We start from the raw sequence: 26888 nt of genomic DNA, 5'->3' as shown, positions 1-26888 counted from the left end.
ACCTCGCCAGAATTTGAAATGAGAACATATAGGCGGAATAAACGATTCTTCCTGCTCGTCGCTTTTGTTGAAGTTAAAATAAGGACCTTATCCAGAGTTGTCCCCCGTTGTTACTCGGAAACTTAAAATAAAGTATCAGTCGAAGACAGAACCTCTAAGTGGTCCCTCCAACAACATAAAATAGCTAAATTTCCCTCATATCACAACTTGCTATCTTAAAAAAAATAATAATACATTAGATAAGGTAATTGTAGATATATTATGACTGAAATGCAGAAAGACAGGGGAGCCATGATTGAAGCACCTATGATCATAATTCTGTCAGAGCTGTCCAGATGTTAAGCAGCAATAACATCCACCACTTGGAATAGGCCTATATTATAGAATATAACAAGGTGGCAAGCTGGCAGAAACGTTAGCACGCCAGGTGAAATGCTTAGCGATATTTCATCTGTCTTCATGTTCCGAGTTTAAATTCCATGGAGGTTGACTTTGCCTTTCATCCTTTCGGGGTTGATAAATTAAGTACCAGTTGTGTACTGTGATCATCTAATCGACTGGCCCTCTCCCCCCCAAATTTCGGGCCTTGTGCCTAGAGTAGAAAAGAATAGGCAGACTCTGTACCAGATGACTGGATGTGGTTTAAGGAATATCTCCAGAGGCTCAATGTCATCTTGGAGGATGCAAAGAGGCTGGCATGGGACTGCCAGCAATGTGGGGCACTGGTGGGTCTGGTCAGTTCTAAGCAGGATGTCTCTGGGATCACTAACCTGGGATGACCCTAACCCCATCAAGCAAGAGCATGAAGTAAGCAAGCTAGATCTGGCCTCTCACACCTACTCTACAATATCATTCTAAAAATTTAGTCACATCATCAAAATCTCAGTTGTGAGATATTCTTTTACTTGTTTAAGTCCTCTAATTGTGGCTATGCTGGAGCACCACCTTATAGGGTTTTTTAGTCAAAGAAATCAACCACAGGACTTATTCTTTGTAAGCCTGGTCTCTTTTGTTGAACCCTAAGTTACAGGGACATAAACATACCAACATTGGTTGTCAAGCGATGGTGGGGGGGACAAACAAAGACATAAATATATGTATACACAAACACACATGACAGGCTTCTTTTCAAATTCCATCTACCAAATCCACTCACAAGGCTTTCGTCGGCCTGAGGCTATAATAGAAGACACTTGCATAGGGTGCAGTGGGACTGAACCTGGAACCATGTGGTTGGGAAGCAAGCTTCTTATCATGTGGCCACACCTATGATAAATTCAAAACAATGTGAATAAAAAAGCATTACATTTGACAGAATTATTGGAATGCTTCATACATCAAAAATGGTAACCCTCATCTCTCAGTATTTATTTAACCTAAACCACTTGAAGGTTAAATATCATTACACACACAAAAAAAAAAAAAACATTTTAAAGTTATATTTTCAAATAGTTCCCAATTTGATGTTAGTTTGTATTTTTTTAATTAATACTAGCAGTATCGCTCGGCGTTGCTCGGGTTTGTAAGGGAAATAACTATATAAGCATTTTTAGAGAGTTACTTCCCTTATATAAACTGAGCAAAAAATGCGGAAAAATGATGGTAAATTTTTTTTTTAAATCATAGACTCACCATAGACGCGCGCTAATACCCAGAAGGGTTTAATATGAATCACGACTATAAGATACCCTCTTTTGGTTAAACTGCACCACAAAATGTGGGAGTAGTTAGGAATCTAAATCGGAGTAGACAGACACTCACACACACAACTTCAGTTTTATATATCAAGATTATTTTTATTCTTTCAATGTTTCATATTCATTTTTCAGTGTAGTCCTAGATACGCCAAATAACAGGAAATGGATGGCCAAAGCTGACCAAACGACTTGGACATCAATGGACTTTGTGTCTGAGTAAGTAGAGCCATTAACATTTTCACCACCATCATTTATTGGTTCATTAGCCCGTTTGTCACCTGCTAAATGGGGGGTCATGTCAGGGGTTTGTTTGTAGGTGAAATTAGGGTTTCATTCTCTATCATGGCCTGTTTATCAAAACCATAGCAGCAACAACATATGAACTGAAGTTTTCTGTTTCATAACAACCATCTTTTTCACTGGTTTCAGTCATTGGACTGTAGCCATGCTTGGGTACCATCAAGAAAGATTTTTGTTGAACAAATTGACCCATGTACTCATTATTGTAAGTGTGATGCTTATTCTGTTAGTCTCTTCTGTTGAACTGTGAGTTATAAGGATATAAACAAACCAACACCTGTTAAGCAGTGTGTGGACACTCACGCACACACAATAGGCTTCCACTCAGTTTACATCTATCAAATTCACTCACGAGGCATTGGTTGGCCCAGGCTATAGTAAAAGATGCTTACGGAAGGTGATGCACAGTGGAATTGAACCTGAAGCCATGTGGTGGCAAAGCAAGTTTAACCACACAGCCATGCCTGGTTACCTTTAGATTTAATTTTTGTAGTAAAACAAATAATTTGGGGATGACAGTCGAAGAACTGTAGTATACTTTATAATTGTCAGTGAAACATTTGTAATAAGATAATTTTTCAGACTGTCTAACATCATTTAAAGAAAAAATTTACATTTGGGTCCTAATTCAGTCAGTTTCAGCTCCAAACATCATCTTGTTCCATTTCTGGATGTGTACATTGTACCAGACTAGATTTGAACTAGGAACTTTTTTGTTTACTAAGAACTATGTTCTTATCCACTAGGCTACTGGTGCATGTAAATCACACAGATCATGCCAGTGGAAGCATTTTAACCTGAATCATGAAGGTAACAGTTTGAAAAATTTGTTATAATTTGCAAGTTAACTTTGTATATTATCTGTGATGTATGGGTTATTATTTCAACTGTAAATGACCCTGTTACCTAACAATTGTCACCAAAGGAGCCTCTATCTAATCACTCTACCTACTAGAAATGGTAACCAGCATTACATCAAATAACACCCACCTACCATGCTGATGGTGACACTTTGTATAGCATTGGTTTAGATATGTAATGCTTGAGGGCCAGTCATGGCTGAAGTACCTTCCATCATTGATCTACTCAGTCAGCTGACCTGAGGCTAAACAACAACAACAGCAATTTTAGATTTTCTATTTTTTGTTTCAGGCTCTTCTATAAATGGTGCATGGACAAGGAACGCCCTGCCAATGGAAGCTTGGTGAAAATGGTCACCAAAGACGGGAAAACAGACTTGGTCCTTTGCTAAATACTACTACCACTACAGGAAAACAGGCTTGGTCCTTTGCTAAGTACTGTGATGGGTTTGCTCTCAAATGGTTCACGATATAATGGAATAACCAACATACCAGTAGCTTTACAATTATTTTCTGATAATGGAGTCTGAAAATTCTTTTCAATGATTGTGCAATGTTTGTAATTGTATGCTAGAGGAAGTCTGTTAATGTCACCTGCGTGCCTAGTTCTCATTCCCTTCATCTCCATCATACTGTTAAATAGTTTTGTAAGGGATTGCATGTTAAAAATTTGCTCCTAGTCTTATCTATTTTAGTCCTATTTTGACCCCTGTCTAAGCAAGAGGTATCTTATATGAATTTGCCTGTAAGCTGTGAAGTGAATAGCACTGCTTCATTAGTAGAGAATCAAATGGAATATAAGGATAGAGGCATATAAGGTTGTGACTTCATATTGTTCCATGTAATTGATAGAATTCTGTATTCACTAATGCATAACTTAATGGCAAGAATTTACAAGCTAAAAGTTGTGTTTGCCTTATAGATGATCATATATAACAAAAAAAATTTAACCTTTTATTTTACTATATTCCTTACTAAAATACATCCTTATGTGTTTCATTTCAATTCTAAAATGTATTATGTAGCTTACTAAAAGACCCTAATTATATCAATGTTTTAATTTCATTCAGTTTGTTCTCCTTTTCCCTCTGTTAACATTTCTCATATGGACTAAGCTCTGCCATTATCATCTAAAATCACTAATTAGAATAAGCAAAAGTAAATAACCATTGAGTTTTGTGTCATGAAGATGAACGATTGAGTCTGTTTGCTTTCTTCTGAAAATTTTGAGAAAGAGATACATTTGAAAGCTTTCTTTCCCATTCATTCTCTTTCTAGAAACAATTACTTTTAACACTGCTGTCCAACGATGTTTGCATCATTGGAAACTTCAAAGTCTACCTTTTATTCACTGCAGAGTTGCTACTACTAAATATGAGGCTTATATAATTTTACAAAAATGGACAAATTGTTATTGAAATATGGGAAAATGATAAAAGTATCTCCAACGTTTGGAAGAATTAAAATTCTTGTCTAAAAATGTTGGGCAGTGTACATCAAGTGTTTATCTAGTGAAATCATGCCATCCATCACTTATGCAATTAAAATATTTACATCAGGATTTTGATGTAAATTTGAGTAGGTAGATTTGGGCAATCTCAGGTACTTTGGTCTTTTATGATAATGGGTTAAGAAAAGGATTTAACTCTTGAAATATAAATTCTTCAAAGGCAACTATTTTATCTTTCCTGCTGCTAATTATTGATTCTTGTTAATTATTGGAGCTGACATTTTCAGAAACACCCTAGTAACTATATTTTCATGCTATTGTAGTTTAGTTGATCTGTTACATATTTTTTCTCACTACCTTTTTTCGTACATATATGACAAAACTACTGAAAAAAAAAATTTGTGAGAATCCATGGTGGTTCACATCTAAGATTATTTCATTAAAAACAGGCTGGAAAGAGAATAGAAAATTTTAGATTTAGAAACTCGACAGAAACAATATCTTTTAGGGGTTTGATACAGAGATGCAATTTTGGTGTGGTTCACTAGGTCTCAAACCTTCATTAGCTTTTATAACTTTATTTCATGTTAATGAAAATAAAGAGCTTTTCTTTTCAAATTGGGATAAATATTGATTTCATAAATGTTGAAATATTTAGGTTGTCAAATTGTTACATATTTTTCAATGGTTAGTATAATCACTTGCTTTGTTTCAATTCTTGTATGTGTGCATCTATCTAACAATGTTTGTGTACATACATACCACATACATAAACTATTTCTGTTCTAATTTGTCTAGAATGATTATGCGTTATATATACTTGATAATTCATTAATGTGCCAAAAGTGTGTTTGCAGGCATTTCTTCTTTGTGCTTCTTCAGCATATTATTATTATTATTAGTTGATAAATAGTTTTCTGTGGAGTAATAAAACATAATTGCTTTGTGTAATTAGTAATTTAGTTCTTGCAATTCTGGGCATTAAAAAGAAAATGTCCTATATTTGAAATACAAAGCTGGAATACTGATGTTTGAATTAACTCCACTGTCCCAAACAAACAATAATTTGAAAGATCATAAAGAAAATTCTCACACTATTGAAGAGACATGATCATTTGCAAGAGAAGCATTTATGTTATTCTTTCAGAATTATTTTTATGAGCTCTGGTGTTATATATAAAAATAACATCAAAAATATTATAGATTTCACATTTTTTTCTTTTTTACTGTAATAAGTTTTTACAAGACAAAATTAAATATTTTGTCTTGGAACCTTAATTCTGTGGAAATTCTTTTATATAATAATAATTAAAAAAAAAATGATAATTACAATTTATAAACTGTATTTCTTTTTACTGTGTACATTGTCTGTTATGTAACTGATTATGAAATTCACTTTGAGCTAGCAGTTTCGGAAAAATAATTCAAATTTTTTTTTTTCAGTTTTTAATCCTGAAAAAATATTGCATATCTGGCACATACATAAAGTTATTAAATATGCAAGCCATTATTATTATTGCTAAGGTGGTGAGCTGGTACAACCGTTATCATGCTGGGCAAAATGCTTAGCATTTCATCCATCTTTATGTTCTGTGTTCAAATTCTGCCTAGGTTGACTTTACCTTTCATTATTTTGAGGTCTATAAAATAAGTACTGGTTGAAATCTGGGGTCGATGTGATCGACTTACCCCATTCCCCAAAATTGCTGGCCTTGTGCCAAAATTTGAAAATGTTATTACTCTTATTATTGTTATTATTAAGGTAGTGAGCTGGCAGAATTGTTAGCACTCTAGAACAAAATGCTTGGCAGTGTTTTGTCTCTCTCTTAATTCTGAGCTCAAATTCTGCTGGGGTCAACTTTGCCTTTTGTCCTTTCTGGGACCAATAAAATAAGTACCAGTTGAGCACTAGGGTTGATGTAATTAACTCCCAGTCCCCAAATTTCTGGCCTTGTGCTTATAGTAGAAAGGGATATTAATTTTTAGAACTCTTTGTAATAAATTTATTTTAAAGAATGGTCTTTCATTATTCATTTTTCTTCGAGGGCATATCCAAACCACTAACATGTTTTATTGCCCCTCCATTTTCAATATAAATTACCCTCCTAAACAATATTATACATTCCAGATTTTATATTTTACAATGACTTTCAAGAAATCATATTCTCTAACTGAAATATAAGTCTCTTTATATAAAAACTCTTCATATCTTGGAGATAAATACATATTTTTAAGAAATTGTTAATCCTCCAATGTTGAATTAATTCAAATATTTCCTCTATTTTCATTGTATGAATCCTAAATACTACCTGAAAAGAAATAGACTGGTGCTTATATATAAAACCTCTGATTTAGTTATGTTGAAAAGGGTTTTCCCTATTCTCTTGTCTGTGAAGAGTTATAGATTATGCAAAAAATATATATATATATATAAATTGTTCTAAATTTGAAAGTTCATCACGGTCATTACTTGTATTTTTCACATAGTTGTTATTGAAAGTGGAATTAGCTGTTGCAGTGAAATTGTGTAGCTTCAAAATTTGCTGTGAAAAAAATGAGTGGTATTTTTATAGTTATCAGGCAAAATACTGCCATTGAATATTGCTGTCAGTGAAAAATTTCCTGATTTATTGATAATTAAATAAATTTTATTACTGTGGACAAAATAAGTTTATAATATTTGATAAGGTAACACTGTAAATCCACATGACCCTGCTAAATTTGGGCATTTATTAAAATTAAGTTCAGTTAACTTGATATAAATGATTTATCATTATCTAAAATAAAAAAAAAAATTTTTTTATTTACCTTCAAATATTTTGGCAGCTGAATTCTTAAATATTGAATACAATTTTCTTTTTGTTCAATATAATTTCATTTTTACTTGTTTCCAATTTCTGAAAATGTATAAGCTTGTTTCAAATATTTATAATACAATCCTTAATCTAATTACTGACAGTTAATATTTAATTTTTCACTCAATATTTTTTGTTTTACTTAATTTTTTTTTTTCGGAGGGATGACCATTCTTCATTATTTCATTCAATCTGCCACTAAAAGATTTTATTCAAACTGATATTAAATCATGTTTTTCAAACTGCTGTTGTCTTCTTTTTTTTTAAACATTTTTAAAATTGAAAGTACAATTATCATATCAAATCATAAAATCAGTCAATTCACTCAGCTGTTGTTTTGTTGCTAATTGTAATTGTTCACCAATTTGATAAAATTGAAATAAATGTGATGGTGACTGACTTCTATAGCAAATCTTTGTCAATAAAGTGCAGCATTGTTTCATCAAAATTAGTGTTTTTCAAGTGTTTTTTCTTTCCTCAATATTTTCCTTTTTTTTTTTTTTTTACCTTTTAATGGCCTGTGTCAGAGACAGGTAAAAGGTACCCACTACAGTACTCTTTGGAGTGGTCGGCATTAGGAAGGGCACCCAGCCATAGAAACCAAGCCAAAACAGACTGGAGCCTGTACTGGCTCTCTAGCTTACCAAGTTCCAGTCAAACCATGCAACCCATGGAAAAATGGATGCTAAAAGATGATGATGATGGATAAGCTTGAATGACTGCAGACATGACTGTCATTAAGAAGTTTGCTTCCCAAGCACATGGTCTTGGGTTCAATCTCACTGTGTAGCCCTTAGGAGAAATGTCTCCCATCGTATGAGGGTGGGGTGACTATGAAGGAGTGATGCTAGAGATGTGAAATCTTACTTGCATCAATTTCAACTCTACTTAATAACTACATTGTTTCGTTCCAAGTAAGCTGACATCTGACTGTTCAAAGGAGACTTCAAAAGTAACTAGGAGTGACTTCTCTTGAAAATAGACAAGTACATCAAAATAAATATCAAATGGAAATGGAAGTTGTGATACCAGTGACGGTGGCACATAAAAAGCACCAACCGATCGTGGCCGCTGCCAGCCTCCCCTGGCACCTGTGCCGGTGGCACGTAAAGAGCACCCACTACACTCACGGAGTGGTTGGCAATATTAAGGGCATCCAGCTGTAGAAACACTGCCAGATCAGACTGGAGCCTGGTGCAGCCTCTTGGCTTCCCAGACTCTGGTTGAACCGTCCAACCCGTGCTAGCATGGAAAACGGACGTTAAACGATGATGAATATAGCATCCTCATCCATTTTCCATGCTGACATGGGCTAGACTGTTTGACCAGAGCTGGAGAGTTGCACCAGATTCCAGTCTGATTTGGCTTGGTTTCTATGGCTGAATGCCCTTCCTAATGCCAACCACTTTACAAAGTGTGCTGGGTCCTTTTGACTGCATGGGCACTTTTATAAGACACTGGTATGAGTGCTTTATTATGTGGCACTGGCGCAGGGCTCTCGAAAGACAATCCTCTCCATCGGGGCGGGTAGCATTAACATTTCTGCTGTGGTGGACGGGTCGTATGTGTCTGTGTTTGATAATCAAGACTGTGTGTTTACATCCCTGTAACTTAATAGTTCAGCAAACGAAACCGATAGAATACGCACAGAATTTGAAAATGAAACGAAACAAAACGTGCTCGCTTCGAGTTGTTGAACTAAACACCTCAAAGCCGTGTCCTAGCATGGCTGCATACCAATGACTGAAACAAGTAAAAGATAACGTGTTGCCGAAAATGGAGATAACTCTTGCAGTGATACGAATAAATCAGTCTAAGGGAGACAATTCTTCTCTTTCTTAGTTCATTTGTAGTTGGAAGCTATCAGGTTTAAAATATCCTATTCTATTTTTATAATTAAATATTATTAGGAAATGTATAAAAAAAAAAAATTTATGTTTAGCAGAAATATAACCGATTTATTGTGCATAAATTTTAACAACAAAATCTTATATGGACGCCGGTTGAGAACCAATGAATTATATATTAGTTTTCACATCTTTCAGTGAGAGATAGATACATATCCTCATTTTAAATCCATTTTTGCAGGAGTTACATAGAGATTTGCCACTTGCTACGGCCCTTTCTTATCTTCATAAAGCACATCACTCACCTTTTCGTTCCCATCTCTTTCTCATCTGCAGATTACTTCAAGGATCGTTTGCCAGAGCTTTTACTCAACTGTAATTCTTGGTGCATATCACATGCTCATACCAGCATATATCTGTTGCACATTACAACTATTTCTTTCATCTCACCAGTACTTCATTGTCCATTTACACAGACATTACACATTCAGTGGAATATATTCAGCTTATTTCTTGCCAGCCTTCACAAATCCACTCCATTCAATGCTTAGGTTTTGCCACAATGCAACACTGCACTTTGTACATCCTACAAGCATCATATACCTACTTTTACTACAAGCTTTTTTTTTTTTTGCAACAGTGTAAGGACCTGTGCGGCATTCTGTAAAATGTCCTCTCGAATTAGGTTTTTGAGCAGAACTCTATTACCTGACTCAATTGTTAGTTTTCAGAACATTGCATCCTTCAAAAATTCCATGCTTTCTAAAATTTGCCAACACTTCTTTTCCCTGTAAGTCTTTTTTTAACGTTTACTTTTCACTAGATTACTTGGAATTTAAGAAACCAACACCGGTTGTCAAATGGTAATGAGACACACACACACAAACATACGACGGTCTTCTTTCAGTTTCCATCTACCAAATGTTGAATTTTTTCGAAAGGCCACGGACAGCCTTTAGAAGTGTTACGTGTTCACCATTATTCTGTAGAGAGGGGGAAGAGAGAAAATACCGTATTTGATGGCATAAAAGGCGCGCGGGCTTTTTTTTTAGATACACCCCAGTTTTAGCATTGTATATTCGGGATAAAAAGATTTTAGCGCATTAAAGCTTATGGGATTGGGGCAATTTTGCTTACAGGACCCAAGAGAACTTTTTTTTTTTTAAAGATGCTTTTTATATGCCATCTCATTTACCGTATCTTCACACAATTTGAAGTAAAAATAGCGAACATAATATTCCAAGGGAGACTATTATCAAGTCTTAATATTATAGTTACCTCCCTTATTAACTTGATTGCTGTTGCTTCTTGAAATAGTGAAAAAAATTGATACTTATATATATTTGTTTGACATACCAATAAATCATTACCCAGTTAGAAAGAATATGTAAGCATTGATTTTTGTATTTGAAATATGATCCAAGTTTACTCGATACCGGATATTTTTCAATGAAATTTTCTATAAATACGTTTCAGGTGGTGTAGATTCCGATTATATCGGAAAATTATTACTTATGTAACACGTATGAACATTATATATATATATATATATATATATATATATATATATATATATATATATATTATATATATATATATATATATATATATATATATAGTTCAAAAGAAAGACAACGAAAACAAACCAAAAAAGGGAGAAAGAAAGAAAGAAAAAACATCAATGCAGTACCAAGTGCTTCAATTGGTCGCACACCACAAGGTTCAACAGAACCTACTGAAGCAAGTCAGCATGCTTCCCCCATTTCAGTCTACCTCCCGGTAATCTGAAATCGATTTTAAATTTTCCCCACCCTGTTCACATTACCCCCTCAATGATTTTGCTAAAATAACTTATTATTATTCTAAGACTTACAACTTCTGACATTTTTATAACATTAAACACGGATTACATTTAAGATCGTAAACTAATCTTAAAATATGAAAATAAGAAAAAATATTAGATTTTTAAAACACTTTTATGATGTGCTGGAAAAAACATGTCGAATATCAGAGATTCGGTGCTTGCAATTTTTTTCGAATAAAAACATTTTTCGTTTTTTTTTTTTTTGTTAATGAGAAAGTGATTTGGATTAGAATACATTTTTTCTATAGATATGTAGCAGATGGATTTTGTTTATAGTGGACTGAGTTGAGTTGACAGAATGTAACGATAAGAGATTGATTTGAAGAACGATATATGTTTTATTTACAAACCAAAAATTATTTATACACTTTAAATTGGTAACGAAATGTATTTATATACATTAAAACATCACTACAGTTTTTATTTTTTAATTTGGAGCTTGGGCATCTTGATTTTCGTAATTTGTTTTTCGTTTCTTATTTGATGATCCTTGCTCAATATATCGAGTAAAATTGGTAGCATTTACTTTCTTTTCTAGTACTTTATTGTTATTTGAAAGTCAATATGTAGTTTTGCTACAAGCTTCTGCAACAGTGTAAGGACCTGTGCAGCATTCCGTAAAATGTTCAATATTGAACTGCTGTTGCTCGTGTTTTTTATCATATTGTTCTTTTCGGAGGCAATTTGAGAAATCATAATGGCCCAAATAACACCAATTTTTCTGGATATAGATTGATCATTTCCAAAACTGTCCCGATCTTTGGCAGGTGGGTTGTGCTGTAGTTCAACTGAAAGTGTAGCTTGCCTGTTGTATAAATTTGAAACAGGGTAAAATGTGTTGAAGAATGTTTGGCTGTTCAATACGCAAGCATTCAATCCAGTTACCATGGTCCTCGAGGGATTTGATAAAAGCATCTTTTATAGTGTGGTTCTGTTGCTCCATGAGGCCATTTACTTGAGGGTGATAAGCACTTGTTATATGTTGCTGTGTTCCTGTCAGTTTATGTAGTTCTTCAGATACTCTGTTTATGAATTCTCTTCCTTGGTCATTTATCTGAGTTTTTGTACAGCCATGCCAACAAATAACATCCTCAAAGAGAAACTTTCCCACACTTTCCGCTCTGTGATCTTTCAAAGGTTGAGCTTCAGGCCATTTGGAAAAGTAATCTATTGCAACAACAATGCAACAATAACCATCATCTGTTTTCGGCAAATTGGTGATCTCGACACCAATTTGGGCCACCACTTCATTTGGCACAGGAACAGGATGAAGCTCTCCAACATTAACTTTATGAACAGGGTTCACTTTTTGACACCAATCACAAGACAAAACAAACTCTTTCGTGTCTTTGCCCATATTTTTCCAATAAAACCTCTCCAAAATTTTAGCTCGTGTTCTCTCAACACCAAGATGACTTCCCAAGCGCAGGCAGTATCACTATCTCCACAACCCATGTGAATACTTGAAATAATACTCTTCTGTTCATCTGGATTGCTAATGATCAAGACTTCTTGGTATTCATTTTCAGGATTTCTTACTCTCTCTGTTCTATGGTGATTGTAGAGTTGACTAGTCCATGCAACATAATACCTAGAGATCCTATTTAGGTTTGCCTTTTCACTTTTCTACATATGAGGCCCATATTTGTTGTTAACAACATAATCAAATATCAAATCAATGTTGTCAGCTTTGTCTTGTGTACTAAAAGTAACCATTCTGGAAATGCTTCTTTCAAATTTCTTCAGTTTTAAGTAACTAAGTGAAAACTCCAACTAAATGAAAGGTCTGACTTCCTCTTTGATTTACATTACTTTCTCTTTCATTTACAAATGCGTATTACGCATACACATAATAAACATCAACACATACATTTAATGAGTTCACCCATTATCTCCCTATTTGCTATCGTGGTGACGAACATTTGATTTTAGGTGGTGGGGTATTCTGAAATCGTAGGGGGTAACTTGAGATCGATTTCAAGTTACTGGGGGCGAGGAATGAGATAACATGAATGGGAGGTAATCTGAAATCGCTATACTGGTGTTACCACAAGCAATGGCAAGGCTAAAGCGTTGGCAAAGCCAAGACATTCATGGGCATCATCTGATACCTCAGTGAGGCGAGCTGCCAACGATGACAACAACTTCACTGTTAGTGGCCCAGTCCTTCCAAATGTCTCAAACACCTCAAGTTGGAAGAGATAGAATTTTTGCAAAGATGGGGTGTAGAGTTTTGGAAAATTCACATATGTTGGTTTTGTTTCCACAAAACTTATTTTTAAATACATCTCAGAGAGTGTAAATTACAATTATATTGTTATTCAATATGAACAAGAAAATTGATGAGTGCACACACATACATTCTGATACACAGCACAATTTTGTTCGAAATTTCCAGTTTCATTCTGTAGATATGTATGATGTATGTCATTATATATGTGTATGAATCTACCAATTTTGATTTCATATTAAATTCCGTGCTATCTCGCAAAGAAAGATGCAGATGCAATAATCACTGACTGGGAGGAGGGAACCATGCTGTGCCTTGTCAAAGGCTAGCTGTGATACAACGTGTGTGAGTGTCTAAAGTCATCTCTTGCTTGAGGTGGTCTGCCTGAGGTAGGTGTCAAATGGTATGGTAAAAATGGGACGAATTTTAGATCATCCAAGAAACTATATTATGCCACAGCCCTATGCTGATTGGTTTGATTTATAGATCAATCACATTAAACTGTAGAGACTTACTCATGATTCCTCACTGAATATTTCACATTTGAAATTTGAATCACTACACTCTAGAAAAGAATTGATACAGAGTAAATACAACTTCCCTATATGGGTGACCTGTGATGCAGCTTACAGAGTCCACATCTCGATTGTATATTCAGCATTGTTTTGGAAGCTGGATTCTCTTCTTATCACCAGCCACTTTACAGCATCTTCTAGTGGGTGTGTTTCATTATGCCACCAGCACTAAAGCAGTTGTCTGTGACTAGATTAATAAGTCCCACCTACCCTGCATCAGTGTATAGTCAGAGTTACAACTGTCTTGCAGTTGCATAGCTGGTAGTCGTGGGGAAAGCAATGGGGATGAGGTGCCTCTGGTGATGCTTTTATGGAGGGTAAGATGATGCTTTTGGATCTGCTGTATAAGCAAATATAGGAGTGGGGATGGAATTCATGGGCAACAATTGGGCAGTACACACTCTAGCAATGCCACTGCCCTCTTGAGACACATAGCCAGCCAGACTACATGACGATGGCCATCAACACCATATACATCTGACATTGCAATTACACAAGAATGGTGGTGAAACAATTACGCAACAAGAGTAACTCTGAATAAGAACTGATGCAGAGTAAATGCAACCTCCATAGAGTCAGCACCTATTTAACATGTTGAAATACTTCCACTTCACTATGTAAGATAACCACTACACAGTTGACTATTCTTTTTATGTTTTTTTTGTATGTGTCAGGTGATGAAGGACCAGGGTAAGATGGCAACACAAAATAGTAACTAACTTACAAATATGACAAGACTTGTAGAAAACATGTTGTTTTTTTCTTTTGTAAGTTACTATTTTCACTCATTTTACTTGTTTCAAGTCATTCAACTGGGGCTGTAATGGAGCACCACCTTGTAGGGTTAGCTGAACAACTCAACCCCAATACTTATTCTATTGGTCTCTTTTGCCAAACCACTATGTTACAGGGATGTAATCAAACCAACACTAGTTATCAAACAGTGGTGGAACAAATATAAATACAAAGGATCACTAACACACAGGCATTTATATATATATATATATATATATATATATATATATACATATATATATACATACACACATACATACATACATACACACACACACACACAAATATATCATCATCATCATCATCATTATCTGTTTTCCATGCTAGCACGGGTTGGACGGTTCGACCGGGGTCTGGGAAGCCAGGAGGTGGCACCAAGCTCCAGTCTGATCTGGCAGTGTTTCTAGAGCTGGATGCCCTTCCTAACGCCAACCATACCGTGAGTGTAGTAGGTGCTTTTTATGTGCCACCAGCACAGGTGCCAGGGGAGGCTGACAGCGGTCACGATCGGTTCGTGCTTTTTATGTGCCACCGGCACAGAAGCCAGTCAAGGCAGCGCTGGCATCGGCCATGTTCGGATGGTGCTTTTTACATGCCACCGGCACAGGTAACACATATTTGGTGAGGGTTCATGGTCTAGTGGTTAGGGTGTGGCAGTCATGACTGTGAGATCATAGTTTCAACTCCTAGACTGGGTGGTGCATTGTGTTTTTGAGTAAAGCACTTCATCTAGTGTTACTCTGTGATCACTTCAACACCTGATGTGTGGTACACCGTGCACCTGTTCAGGCAACGTCGATTTGATGGAGAGCGTGAGCTAATGTGTAGCACATACATTTGATCACTATAAGCAAATCATTCGTCATTTGGCCAAAGTTGAACTCATACATTGTCTTCGACAGGAGAGACCATCAAATATATATATATATAGTTGAAATTTATAGAAAAACAAAAGATGAAGATAGGTGTATAAACAACAAGCAGGTGTATTAGTTTGATGCTCGGGAAGGTGAGAAAGTGTTTTACGTTTCGAGCCTATGCTCTTTAACAGAAAGGAACACGAGGAAATAAACAGAGAGAATAAAAAAAAACTTTTGGAGTTAGCTGTTAATCATGGCAACTGGTTGGACAAAGTTAGTTAGACAGGAGAGCTAGGAAGAAGGGGAGATAATAAAGTACTGGTGATCCCAAAACGAAGGTCTGCATGCATGTATGTGAGAGTGTGTAAGTGTGTGCATGTGGATAGTGATATGATTGAGACGACGATGGGTGCCTGTGAGGATGATGGTGTTGGAGAGGTAGGGGCAAGTGAGGCAGCATGGGCAGTAACAGGGGAACAAGTCGGTTGGGAGGTAGGGTTAGGGAAAAAACTGTGGACCAGGAGGTCGCATAGGTTGTGGGCTTGTTTGAAGGAGAGAAGTGGTAGGTTGGGGAATATGTGCAAAGTGGAGGGGTTGGACTGGAGTCGTTGGAAGGCTCAGAGAATGGTGTGTCGGAGGGACAAGCTGGAGGGGTGGTAGGTGAGGGGAAACGGGAAATGGGCAATGGTGGGGCGGGTGCAAGGAGAGAGAGGAGAGATACAGCCCATTGAACGTGCTCTGGCAAGGGTGGTGTGGATGGTGGTGAGGAGATATCTACGAAGGATAAAGTCGCGAGCCATGAGTTGAGACTGAGTCTCAAAGTCATGGTTGTCACTGCAGAGCCTGCACAAACTGAGGAATTGGGAGAACAAATGGCTTCCATAAAATTGTCTACCAAATTTATTTACAAGGTATCTATTGTAGAAAATATTTGTCTGAGGTGCTACATGTTTGGACTGAACTGCAAACCATGTGGTTACAAGGCTGATTTCTTAAACAAGCAACCATACTTGTGTCTGTTTCCATTTTTTAATGCTATTACAAAGATTGTTTATATAATTCTGTTGAAGGTAAAAAGCCCAAATATACTCTATGTTTTTTAATATAACATAACACTGGATATAAAACAACGATTGTTTTTGTAATTAAATCCTTTACTTTCAAATAATACTGATGTAAGATTTTGAGGTACTCTTTTACTCTTTTACTCTTCTACTTGTTTCAGTCATTTATCTATATATATATATATATATATATATATATATATATATATATATATATATATATATATGTAGTTAAAGTTAATCCAAACATGAAAACGCAAAGAGAAAACACAACGTGAGGACGTGGAACAAATATAGTGTTATTGGACACTCAGGAAAGAAAAGCAAAGAAGGAGGATTTAACTTTCGAGCGGAGCTCTTCGTCAGAAACATAGAAAAAGAAAAGATCCAAGGAAGGGAAGACGGAGGAAAAAAAATCCCCAACGATACACACGCGGTCATGTGTGTGTATATGTTTCTATGTCTGTGTTTGTCCTCCCAACATCGCTTGACAACTGATGCTGGTGAACTTAATGGTTCAGCAAAGAGACTGATAGAATAAGTACTAGGATTACAAAGAATAAGTCCTGGGGTTGATTTGCTCGACTAAAGACGGTGCTCCAGCATGGCCACAGTCAAATGACTGAAACAAGTAAAAGAACAAAAGAATCATGATAGACATTTTTTGTCAAAATATACTTCTCTGAGATATCACACAAATGTAGATACATCTACAAAATGTCAGTTGTCATAACCACAGGCCTTGGCTATCTGATAAATATATTATCAAGTGAGATAAATGAGAAATGAAAAAAAAAAGGAATAACTGTTCTGCTAAATTTCTTTCTGCAGAGTTTTCAAAAATTCAGGCAATTATTATTATTATTTTTTTTGCTTTACAAATGGATCCAGATATTGAGAATGATGATATATGTCATACATACATGTATGCATGCCTACATACTTGCATACTTACATATATGCATGCACAGATACATGTATAGAAACATACATGTATACATGTATACATACATCAATGCAAATCATATATGCATGATATATAGATGCATACATACATAAACGCATATATGCACACACACACACACAAACATGCACAAATGTACACACATACACACACACACACACACACACACAAACATGCACAAGGTTATCAGGTAGTAGTTATGAGAGCATCAACTAAAATGTGTAGCAATTTTATCCATTGTCAGGCAGTGAGCTGGCAGAAACATTTGCATGCCAGGTGAAATGCTTAGAGATATTTCATCTGTCTTTATGTTCTGAGTTCAAATTCCACTAAGATCAATTTTACCTTTCATCCTTTCGGGGTTGATAAATTAAGTACCTATTTCTTTACTACCCACAAGGGGTTAAACACAGAGAGCACAAACAAGGACAGACAAAGGGATTAAGTCGATTATATTGACCCCAGTGCGTAACTGGTACTTATTTAATCAACCCCGAAAGGATGAAAGGCAAAGTCGACCTCGGCGGAATTTGAACTCAGAATGTAGCAGCAGACGAAATGCCGCTAAGCCTTTCGCCCGGCGTGCTAACGATTCTGCCAGCTCACCGCCTTGATAAATTAAGTACCAGTTGTTTACTGAGGTCGATCTAATCAACTGGCCCCCTCCCCACAAATTTCAGGCCTTGTGCCTAGAGTAGAAAAGAATATTATCCCTTGTCAGGCAGTGAGCTGGCAGAATCATTAGCACACTGGGCAAAATGCTTAGCAGCACTTCATCAATCTTTACATCCTGAGTTCAAATTCTACAGAGGTTGACTTTACCTTTTATCCTTTATGGGGTCAATAAAATAAGTACCAGTTGAATACTGGGAGTTGATGTAATCAACTTATCCCCTCCCCCAAATTGCTGGCTTTGTGTCAAAATTTGAAGCCAAATTTATCCGAGCTTTCTGCACTCTGAATTCAAATCCAGCAAATGTCAACTTTGCCATTCACCTTAAGCCATCATCCAACAATGGCTTAGCTAGTTTAAACTTTGAAGTCATAGTCAGCAACATATTTATATAATATATATAAGTGAGTACTAAGAAGTTCCTGGCTTTAAGGGCATCATGGTTGGAGGCCCTGCCTTCTAAGTTTTTTTGACAGGGCTTAGAAAAACTGAAGGACTGCTGCAATAAGTGTGAATCTGAGAGGGGAAACTGTTGAATAAAATCATAATTGACTGATAATTTTGTATTTTCTTTTACCTAAATCCAGGAACTTTTCAGTACCCTGTCATATATATATATATATATATATATATATATATATATATATGATTAAAATTATAAATAAGGGTATCTAAGAGATACCACCATGCTTGGAATAGCACATGGTGTTTGGAAGGATAACTGAATTGATGATGTATATATGTGCATATCCTCCTCCTCCTCCTCCTCCTCATCATCATCATCATCGTTTAACGTCTGTTTTCCATGCTGGCATGGGTTGGATGGTTTAACTGGGGACTGGCAAGCTAGGAGGCCGCACCAAGCTCCAATCTGATCTGGCAATGTTTCTACAGCTGGATGCTCTTCCTAATGCCAACCACTCTGAGAGTGTAGTGGGTGCTGTTTATGTGCCACCAGCATGAGAGCCAGTCAAGCGGCACTGACATCAGCCATGCCTGCATGGTGCTTTTTACTTGTCATGGACACAGGAGCCAGTTGGGGTGGGGGGCTGGCATCGACCACGTTTGGATGGTGCTTTTTGTGTGCCACCGGCATGGTGAGCCAGTCAGGTGGCACTGGCTATGTATATATGTTATATGTATATATGTGTGCGTATACATAAGTATTTGTATGTTTGTGTGTATATCTATGTAATTATGTACAATTCTTGGTATGTTTCATTGTCGAAGGCAAAGTATTTTTATACAGAGCCAGAAACCCAGAGTCTGAAATTATCTGATTTTCACTAGTTTATTTATCTATTTGTCTTTTCACCTTGGGCTGTATTGAATACATGATGTGATTTTAGAGTAAAGTTTTGACTGCTTCTTCAAGCATGATGGTATCTCTTAGATACCCTTATTTATAATTTTAATAATAATTATAAGGTTTTTCTTCTCATGCTGTCATTATTTCAATAATGCTTTTATCCTTAGTTATATAGAAATACACACACACACACACACACACACATATATATATGGTTCACAGGAGCTGGCCAGGTAGAAAAACTATGCTACTCTGTCTGTTTTGGCAGGAGTTTTATGGTTGGATGCCCTTCTTAACACCAGCAACTCTGCAGAGTGGACTTAATGCTTTTTACATGGCACTAGCACAGGTGAGGTTAGTTTTGGCATGATTTTTGCTGCTGGATGCCGTTCCAACTGCCAACCACTTTACAGTGTGGACCGGATGCTTTTTACATGACATCAGCACTGGCCGGGTCACCAAGTAACTTGGAAGACAAGGAATTACGAGAGGGGCAGGGGCATTTGAGGAGGATGAAAAGTTAGAGGGTGACAAAGAGACAGAGAGACAGAAACAGGTGTCTTGCTATAGTGGTGGGGGCACTGGAGGAGATGATCCAGTATCAGATGATGAAAGGTTAGTGTGTGACAGAGAAATTGTTTGTTCCTTCTCAAGCCATGCCTGGCTCATAGGGCTGGTTTCCTGGTTTCCTTGGCATATAAATTCCCCACCTGGATGGGATGCTGGTCCGTCGCAGATGAGCTGCAAGATGCAGGAGGAAAGAGTGAGAGAAAGTTGTGGAGAAAGAGTCAGCAGAAGTTCGCCATTACCTTCTGCCGGAGCCACATGGAGCTTAGGGGTTTCGCTCATAAACACATAGATCGCCTGGTCTGAGATTCGAACCCGCAGTTCCTCGACCGCAAGTCCGCTGCTCTAACCACTAGGCCATGTGCCTCCACTGTGACAGAGAAACAAAGAGGCAGAAATAGGTGCCTTGCTATAGATGAAGTATATGGTTACCCAGTGAGAGAGAGAGAGAGAGAGAGAGAGAGAGAGAGAGTGACCAAGAATGAGGGCGGAAATAGGTGAGCTGCTGTAGAGGAGATACGTGGCTACCCAGCCAGAAGGAAGAGTAAGGGAAGAGAGAGTAGGAAATAGCAAAAGTGTATGTATGGTACTCATGCTGGTGGCATGTAAAAAAAACACCCTTCGAATGTGGGGTCTCATGGGGGCAATGGTAAGTAACCAAAACCTTTAGCAATATGCCATGGTTGAGAAGACTTGTCAAGCCAAGTGAAAGTGTAGTTGTGGCTGATGCTGGTTTTTATGTGCCACCGGCACATAAAAAGCACCCATTACACTCTTGGAGTGGTTGGCATTAGGAAGGGCATCCAGCCATAGAAACCATGCCAAATCAGATTGGAACCTAGTGCAGCCCTCTAATTAACCAGTTTCAGTCAAACCATGCCAATGTGGAAAGCAGACACTAAATGATGATGATGATGACGTGTGTATACAATGGGCAGTTGTTATACTTCTATACATATAGTGTGTTTAATGTAGCTAGAGCAAGTCAGTCTATATTGGTCACATCTCTCTTGAAGCTGTATTCAGTGTAAAGTTTACATTATTAACTCCAATTTAACAGAGCAGCATCAATTTTCTCCCTGAAACGTCATTGTGGATGTAAGGCATGGGCTAAAGCTTTTATAGCACATAATTACAATTAGGAAGATTGAGTCATTTAAAAATTAAATACTATGGCTCTGAATGCAGTTCAGAGCTGGTGAGTAAATTGTTATCCTGTTTGCTCAACTAAATGTAACTCTATAAATTAATCACCTGTTAATTAGACAAAGTAATCAGTTCTGTGGAGCCAGACACAAACATTCTAGATCATGTAGAACAGTCCATTCTTCACCAGCAAGGAACTTGCTAAATAGCAATTCACCTAAGGGAAAATAGCAGCCAAATGTTTCTAGAATCACACTCTACTATCTTAAAAATAAAATAACACATTATATGATGGCAGTTTCTTTGTGTCTGAAGATCATGAGGGAAAGCAGAATGCCCTCAAGTGGCCACGTAATTCAGTCTTTGATGTTGCAAGGCACCTCTTCCTGGCTGTGAGCATCTGTTCATGCTATTCAATCGCATGCTTTAGACTTGGGGGTCTGAACACATTGGCTCAGTAGACTAAGATGGCTTCCAGTGACCAGCAAGTTGTGGCTTTTACATTGGATCAGTCTTCTCCTTGGTGAATTGCCTTACAGAGATGAAGGGCTTCTACTCTGAAGTCGTCAGAAGGGAGTTGAAGGGGGCATCAGACAGCCTGAGGGACTCCACTTCTTGATTTTCTGTTGTGTTTGCCTCCCCTAGCCTTTCCCTTTCCCAAGGTTCTCACAAGGTAGTGAGGAATTATGCTTGAAGTTTCCTCAAAGCATATCGTACTAATTAACTTATAGCTGGGGCCCTAACAGGTGCTGTTACTCCAGGTCAGAGTAGACCTGGAAACAATAGTGGTTAAGAGATGGTGCCACACTCCTCAACACCCTGGAACTCTTGAACCTGGACACTACAAGTGGATGCAGTTAAAAGTCATACCCAGGATATGTTATATAATGTGGTTTTAGAGCTGAAGGCCACTCTCCTCTGCTGCTCCATTGGCCCAAATACCTGAGGGAGAATAGCCAAGGACCACTCAGAGTAGTGGCATGTCATCATCAAGGGAATGGATTAGATGAGAAAGAACAAACATCAAGAGGCAGAGATCAGATGCCAAAGACAAAGAGCAACTTGTACTTCCTTCACTCCTGCTAACCATCCTCTGCGATAAATGCATCTGGCTCTTTATGCAGTCCTTGGCCTGAACAGCCACCTCAGGCACTGGCAACCTTTGTACCCATCAGGATAAAGAAGCTTCATAACTTGCTACAGATTAACTACTTGAATATGAGTTAATGCTGTACTCAACTGGTACTTATTTTTTCAATACTGAAAGGATGAAAGGTAAAGTCAACTATGGCGGAATTTGAACTCAGAACGTAATGATTGCTAATGATTGTGCCAGCTCTCCTGCTCGCTACCTTAAATCTACCTAATGAATGTTGATATGAAGTTTTCAACTTGAATCTCCTGGCAAAACTGCTCACCTACAGGCTCTCATTTCTTGGATTGGTGGTTTCCTGTTAGATCATACTTTCACAGCATGTGATGATGGAGTTTTTTCTTATTCCTATTTTATGATCTATGTACTCTGAGACTTAGTTCTATTTCTACACTCCTCCTTCTTTGCATGAATGAACCACTTACCATCTCTTTTAACAATGGTTCGGAAAATCATGAGAATGAATTTTTTAAAAATCTTCTAACCCTTTAGCATTTAAACCAGCCACATCCAGCCCAAATATTCTACCTGCTTTATTTTCAAACTGGCCAGATCCAGTCTCTAACACCTATCTTACAATGTCATTCTAAAAATATGCAACCACATCATTAAAACCTCAAAGCTACAAAAAAAAAATGCATGATTAATTAAAAACAGTGTGATTAAATAAGCATTACATTTGATAGTGGTTAGAGCATCATGTTTACAATCATGAGATAGTGGGTTCAATTCCTGGACCGAGCTGTGTGTTGTGTTCTTGGACAAGACACTTTACTTCACTCAGCTGTAGAAATGGGTTGTGATGTCACTGGTGTCAAGCTGTATCAGCCTTTGCCTTTCCCTTTGACAACATCAAGAGAGGGGAGGCTGGTATGCATGGGCAACTGCTGGTCTTCCATAAACAACCTTGCCTGGACTTGTGCCTAGGAGGGGAACTTTCTAGGTGCAATCCCATGGTCATTCATAACTGAAGGGAGTCTTTACCCTTTACCCTTTTTTACATTTGATAGAGTAATCTGAATACTAATGGGTTAATCAGGAGGCAAGGCAGTGGCCTTGATGCTTTACCTCTGTAACTAGTAAGAGAGATGAAAGAAGGTATCCTCAAACCAGAGACTTTGGCCCAAATGCTTGCACCCAAGATGGTATTAAACTTAGCAATGAATTAAATCTAATACTTATAAAGCATTGTAGGAATCATTTCTCCAAGGTGTCACACAGCAGGACTGAACCTGAAATCACATGGTTGCAAAACAAACTTACCTTATCACAAAACCATGTCAGCACCTATATTTATCAATCAAAATTATTCGTCGACTATCTATTTGACCGTGCATTCTTAGTTTCACATATGAGCCAAATACATCCTGTTTAATAACTATATTTAATTTTCAACAAAAAGACAGAAAAAATACCCCCTCCCCCCCAAAAAAAAACAACAAAAAAACAACAAAAAAAATTCTGTTTATTGTGAACCATCTTGTTTTTCATGAAACAAAAGAGTGATTCTAATCTCAAAAGCTTGGAAAGTATTTGTGTAGCATATTTCTAAATAGTAGCCCTTTTTGAATTTTATTTTGTTTAGTATTTTTTGTTCCCCCGTTGTTATAGATTAACATAACTAGCAAGTGTAATGTATCTATATAATGTTTTGACAGGAAGTAGGTAGTTCCAGTACCATTTAGTTTGGAAGTAAACCAACTTTTTGAAGTGGATTTATTCTGTTTATAGTGTGAACTACAAAGAAAGATGACAGCTTCATTTGTAGGTGTCACACACCAATAAAAATTGATCAATCAAAAAAACATATAAATAAATGAATAAATAAGCAAATAAAGTAAAGGACTAACTAAAGATGCATAGAAGTGCACTTCTGAGTGAATAATAATAAAAAATAATAATAATAATAATAATAATAATAATAATAACAACAACAACAACAACAACAACAACAACAACAACAATAATAATAATAATGATGATGATGATAATAATAATAATAATAATAATAATAATAATGATGATGATGATGATGATAATAATAATAATAATAATAATAATAATAATAATAATAATAATAATAATAATAATAATAATAATAATAATAATAATAATAATAATAATAATAATAATAATAATAACAATAATAAAAGGCTTTAATACTTGGCAAGCTCTAATAGTTGTATAAAAGGTTAAATACGTATTTTACCTCCACACATGGGAGCAATAAAGAATCAATTTCTTGAACCAATTATAGTTTTTCGACCTGTTAGAAACAACAGCCAAATCTCTCTCAGCATCTTAAAAATAATATGATCATAGAAACACTATGTAGGTACAGGCATAGCAGGGTGGTTAAGAAGTACACTTTCACAAGCATATGGTTCTAAAATCAATCCTGCATAACACCTCATAATGAGTTCTTTTCTATAGTTTAATTATTTTTCATATTCATATTGTAGCAAATAGCTTCCGTTACCCTGCCTGACTAGCATTGTTGAAGGGCTTGTAGTGAGAGAGCATTATAACTAGAATACGGAAAATATGGAAGTAATTTTGAAAGTCATCGTGTCTGATGACAGTAAACAGTTTCACCCATCAACAAGGAGCCTTTACACTTCGGTTGGCACCAAGTGGGCCATTGAAGTATTCTCTGTGGGCCTTGTACTGTTTCTAAAAAATTTTTGAAGTTTAACCTGTTAGCATTTAAACCAGCCATATCCGGCCAAAATATTGTATTTGTTTTATGTCCAAACTGGCCAGATACAGTCTCGTACATGTACCCAACAATGTCTTACTACAAATAAACAATCCCTAAAGTTGAAATCTCAAAGCTATAAATATGTGTGTGTGTGAGTGTGTGTGTGTGTGTGTGTGTGTGTGAGTGTGTGTATGTGTGTATGTGTGTGTGTGTGTGTGTATGCGTGCGTGTGTGTGTGTGTGTGTGTGTGTGTGTGTGTATCTTTGCGTCTGTGTTTGTCCCTCACCACTGCTTGATAACCGGTGTTGGAGTATTTATGTGTTCATAACTTAGTGGTTTAGCAAAACGAACTGATACATTAAGCACCAGGCTTAAAAACACAAGTACTCAGTAATACAGTTCTATATTTGAGAGATGAGGAAATATGTACATTATTTACATTATTTACATTTGAAAGATATTTGTCCTCATCTTGTTTGTTGTTATCACAATGCTTCGGCTGATATACCCTTCAGCCTTCTTCAGGTGTCTTGGAGAAATTTCAAACCTGGGTTCTCATTCCTAAGGTATTTTTCGATGTTATTATTATTATTATTATTATTATTATTATTATTATTATTGTTATTATTATTATTATTTTTCAGGTCACTGCCTGGAATTGAACTCGGAATCTTGGGGTTAGTAGCCTGCATTCTTAACCACTATGCCATATGCCCGTGGGTGTAGTGGTCAAGAGCGCAGGCTACTAACCCCAAGATTCCGAGTTTGATAACAATAATAACAACAACTACAATAATAATAATAATAATAATAACAACAACAACAACAATAATAACATCGAAAAATACCTTAAGAATGAGAACCCAGGTTCGAAATTTCCCCAAGACACCTGAGGGCTGGAGGGTGTATCAGCTGAAACATATTAACAACAAAGAAGATGAGGACAAATATCTGTCAAATGTAAATAATGTAAATAATGTACAAGTACTGGGGTCAATTCCTTCAACAAAGTTTCTTAAAGGTGGTACCCCAGCATGGCCGCAGTCTAATGACTGATATAAGTAATAACAAAAAGGTCCCTGATCTGTGCAATCAATTAACCTACTAGAAATAGCAGCCAAATCCCACCCAACCATCTGAAACAATGGAAAAGGAAACGTGGTTCTAAATACACTATGTCTGAATAAGTGATGTGGTGGTCATGACTGGGATACTTTTGTTCATTAGCGTGGTCAGTTGATGCTGGCATGGGACTAAACAGCAAGAGCAAACAGGATGGTGTTTGGAGGAGGATTTAGCTGTAAATTCTAGCACGTCATCTGTGAGATTATTAGACTGTAGGAAGTGTGAGTGACGGTTGCTGTTGTTAGTGTTGATGGTACTGCTCTCATTGTAATTGATGATGATGATGATGATGACGACGATGACGATGGTGGTGGTGGTGGTGGTGGTGGTGGTGGTGGTGGTTGTGGTGGTGGTGAGATGGTGGTGATGGTGGTGGTGATGGGTGGTAGTGGTGGTGATGATGATAGTGAGGATGATGATAGTGGCAGAGGTGGTGGTAATGCTGGTGATGGTGGTAGTAGTGGTAATGGTGGTGGTGGTGGTAGTAGTGGTAATGGTGGTGGTGTTGATTTGATGGTGTTGATGGTGGTGGTGATGCCGATGATGATGATGATGATGATGATGACAACGATGACGATGATGATGATGATGATGATGATGATGGTGGTGGTTGTAGTGGTGATGATAGTGGGCGTGAAGATGGTGGTGATGATGATGATGATGACAACGATGATGAATGAACTTTGGTTGAAAGCATATTGCCAAAATATATATAGTTTCTTTATATATTGGTAGCAAAGTCACATATTTCTAGAGCAAGGCATATAAGTCAGTTGAATTGACCTTAGTCTATGTCTGGAACTTATTTCATTAACCCACCACCACCCAGAGGAATGAAATAAGAAATGTAATA

At 36.7% G+C, this 26888-nt stretch overlaps 1 protein-coding gene across 1 annotated transcript in view; it reads left to right on the top strand.

The window, feature by feature from the left end:
- The window catches only part of LOC115219744 (dihydropteridine reductase), a 29456-nt gene extending 24068 nt beyond the window's left edge, over nt 1–5388 (top strand). The window contains exons 5-6 of the mRNA XM_029789976.2: nt 1830–1913; nt 3150–5388. Of these exons, the coding sequence (XP_029645836.1) occupies nt 1830–1913; nt 3150–3249 (184 nt within the window). The 3' untranslated portion in view covers nt 3250–5388. The remainder of the gene's footprint in view (nt 1–1829; nt 1914–3149) is intronic.
- Nucleotides 5389–26888: the final 21500 nt, after the last annotated feature.

This window comes from Octopus sinensis, linkage group LG15, assembly GCF_006345805.1.
Source record: "Octopus sinensis linkage group LG15, ASM634580v1, whole genome shotgun sequence".
NCBI lineage: Eukaryota > Metazoa > Mollusca > Cephalopoda > Octopoda > Octopodidae > Octopus > Octopus sinensis.
The sequence above is the reverse complement of the archived record's forward strand: the minus strand, read 5'-3'. Positions and strand labels throughout refer to the sequence as shown.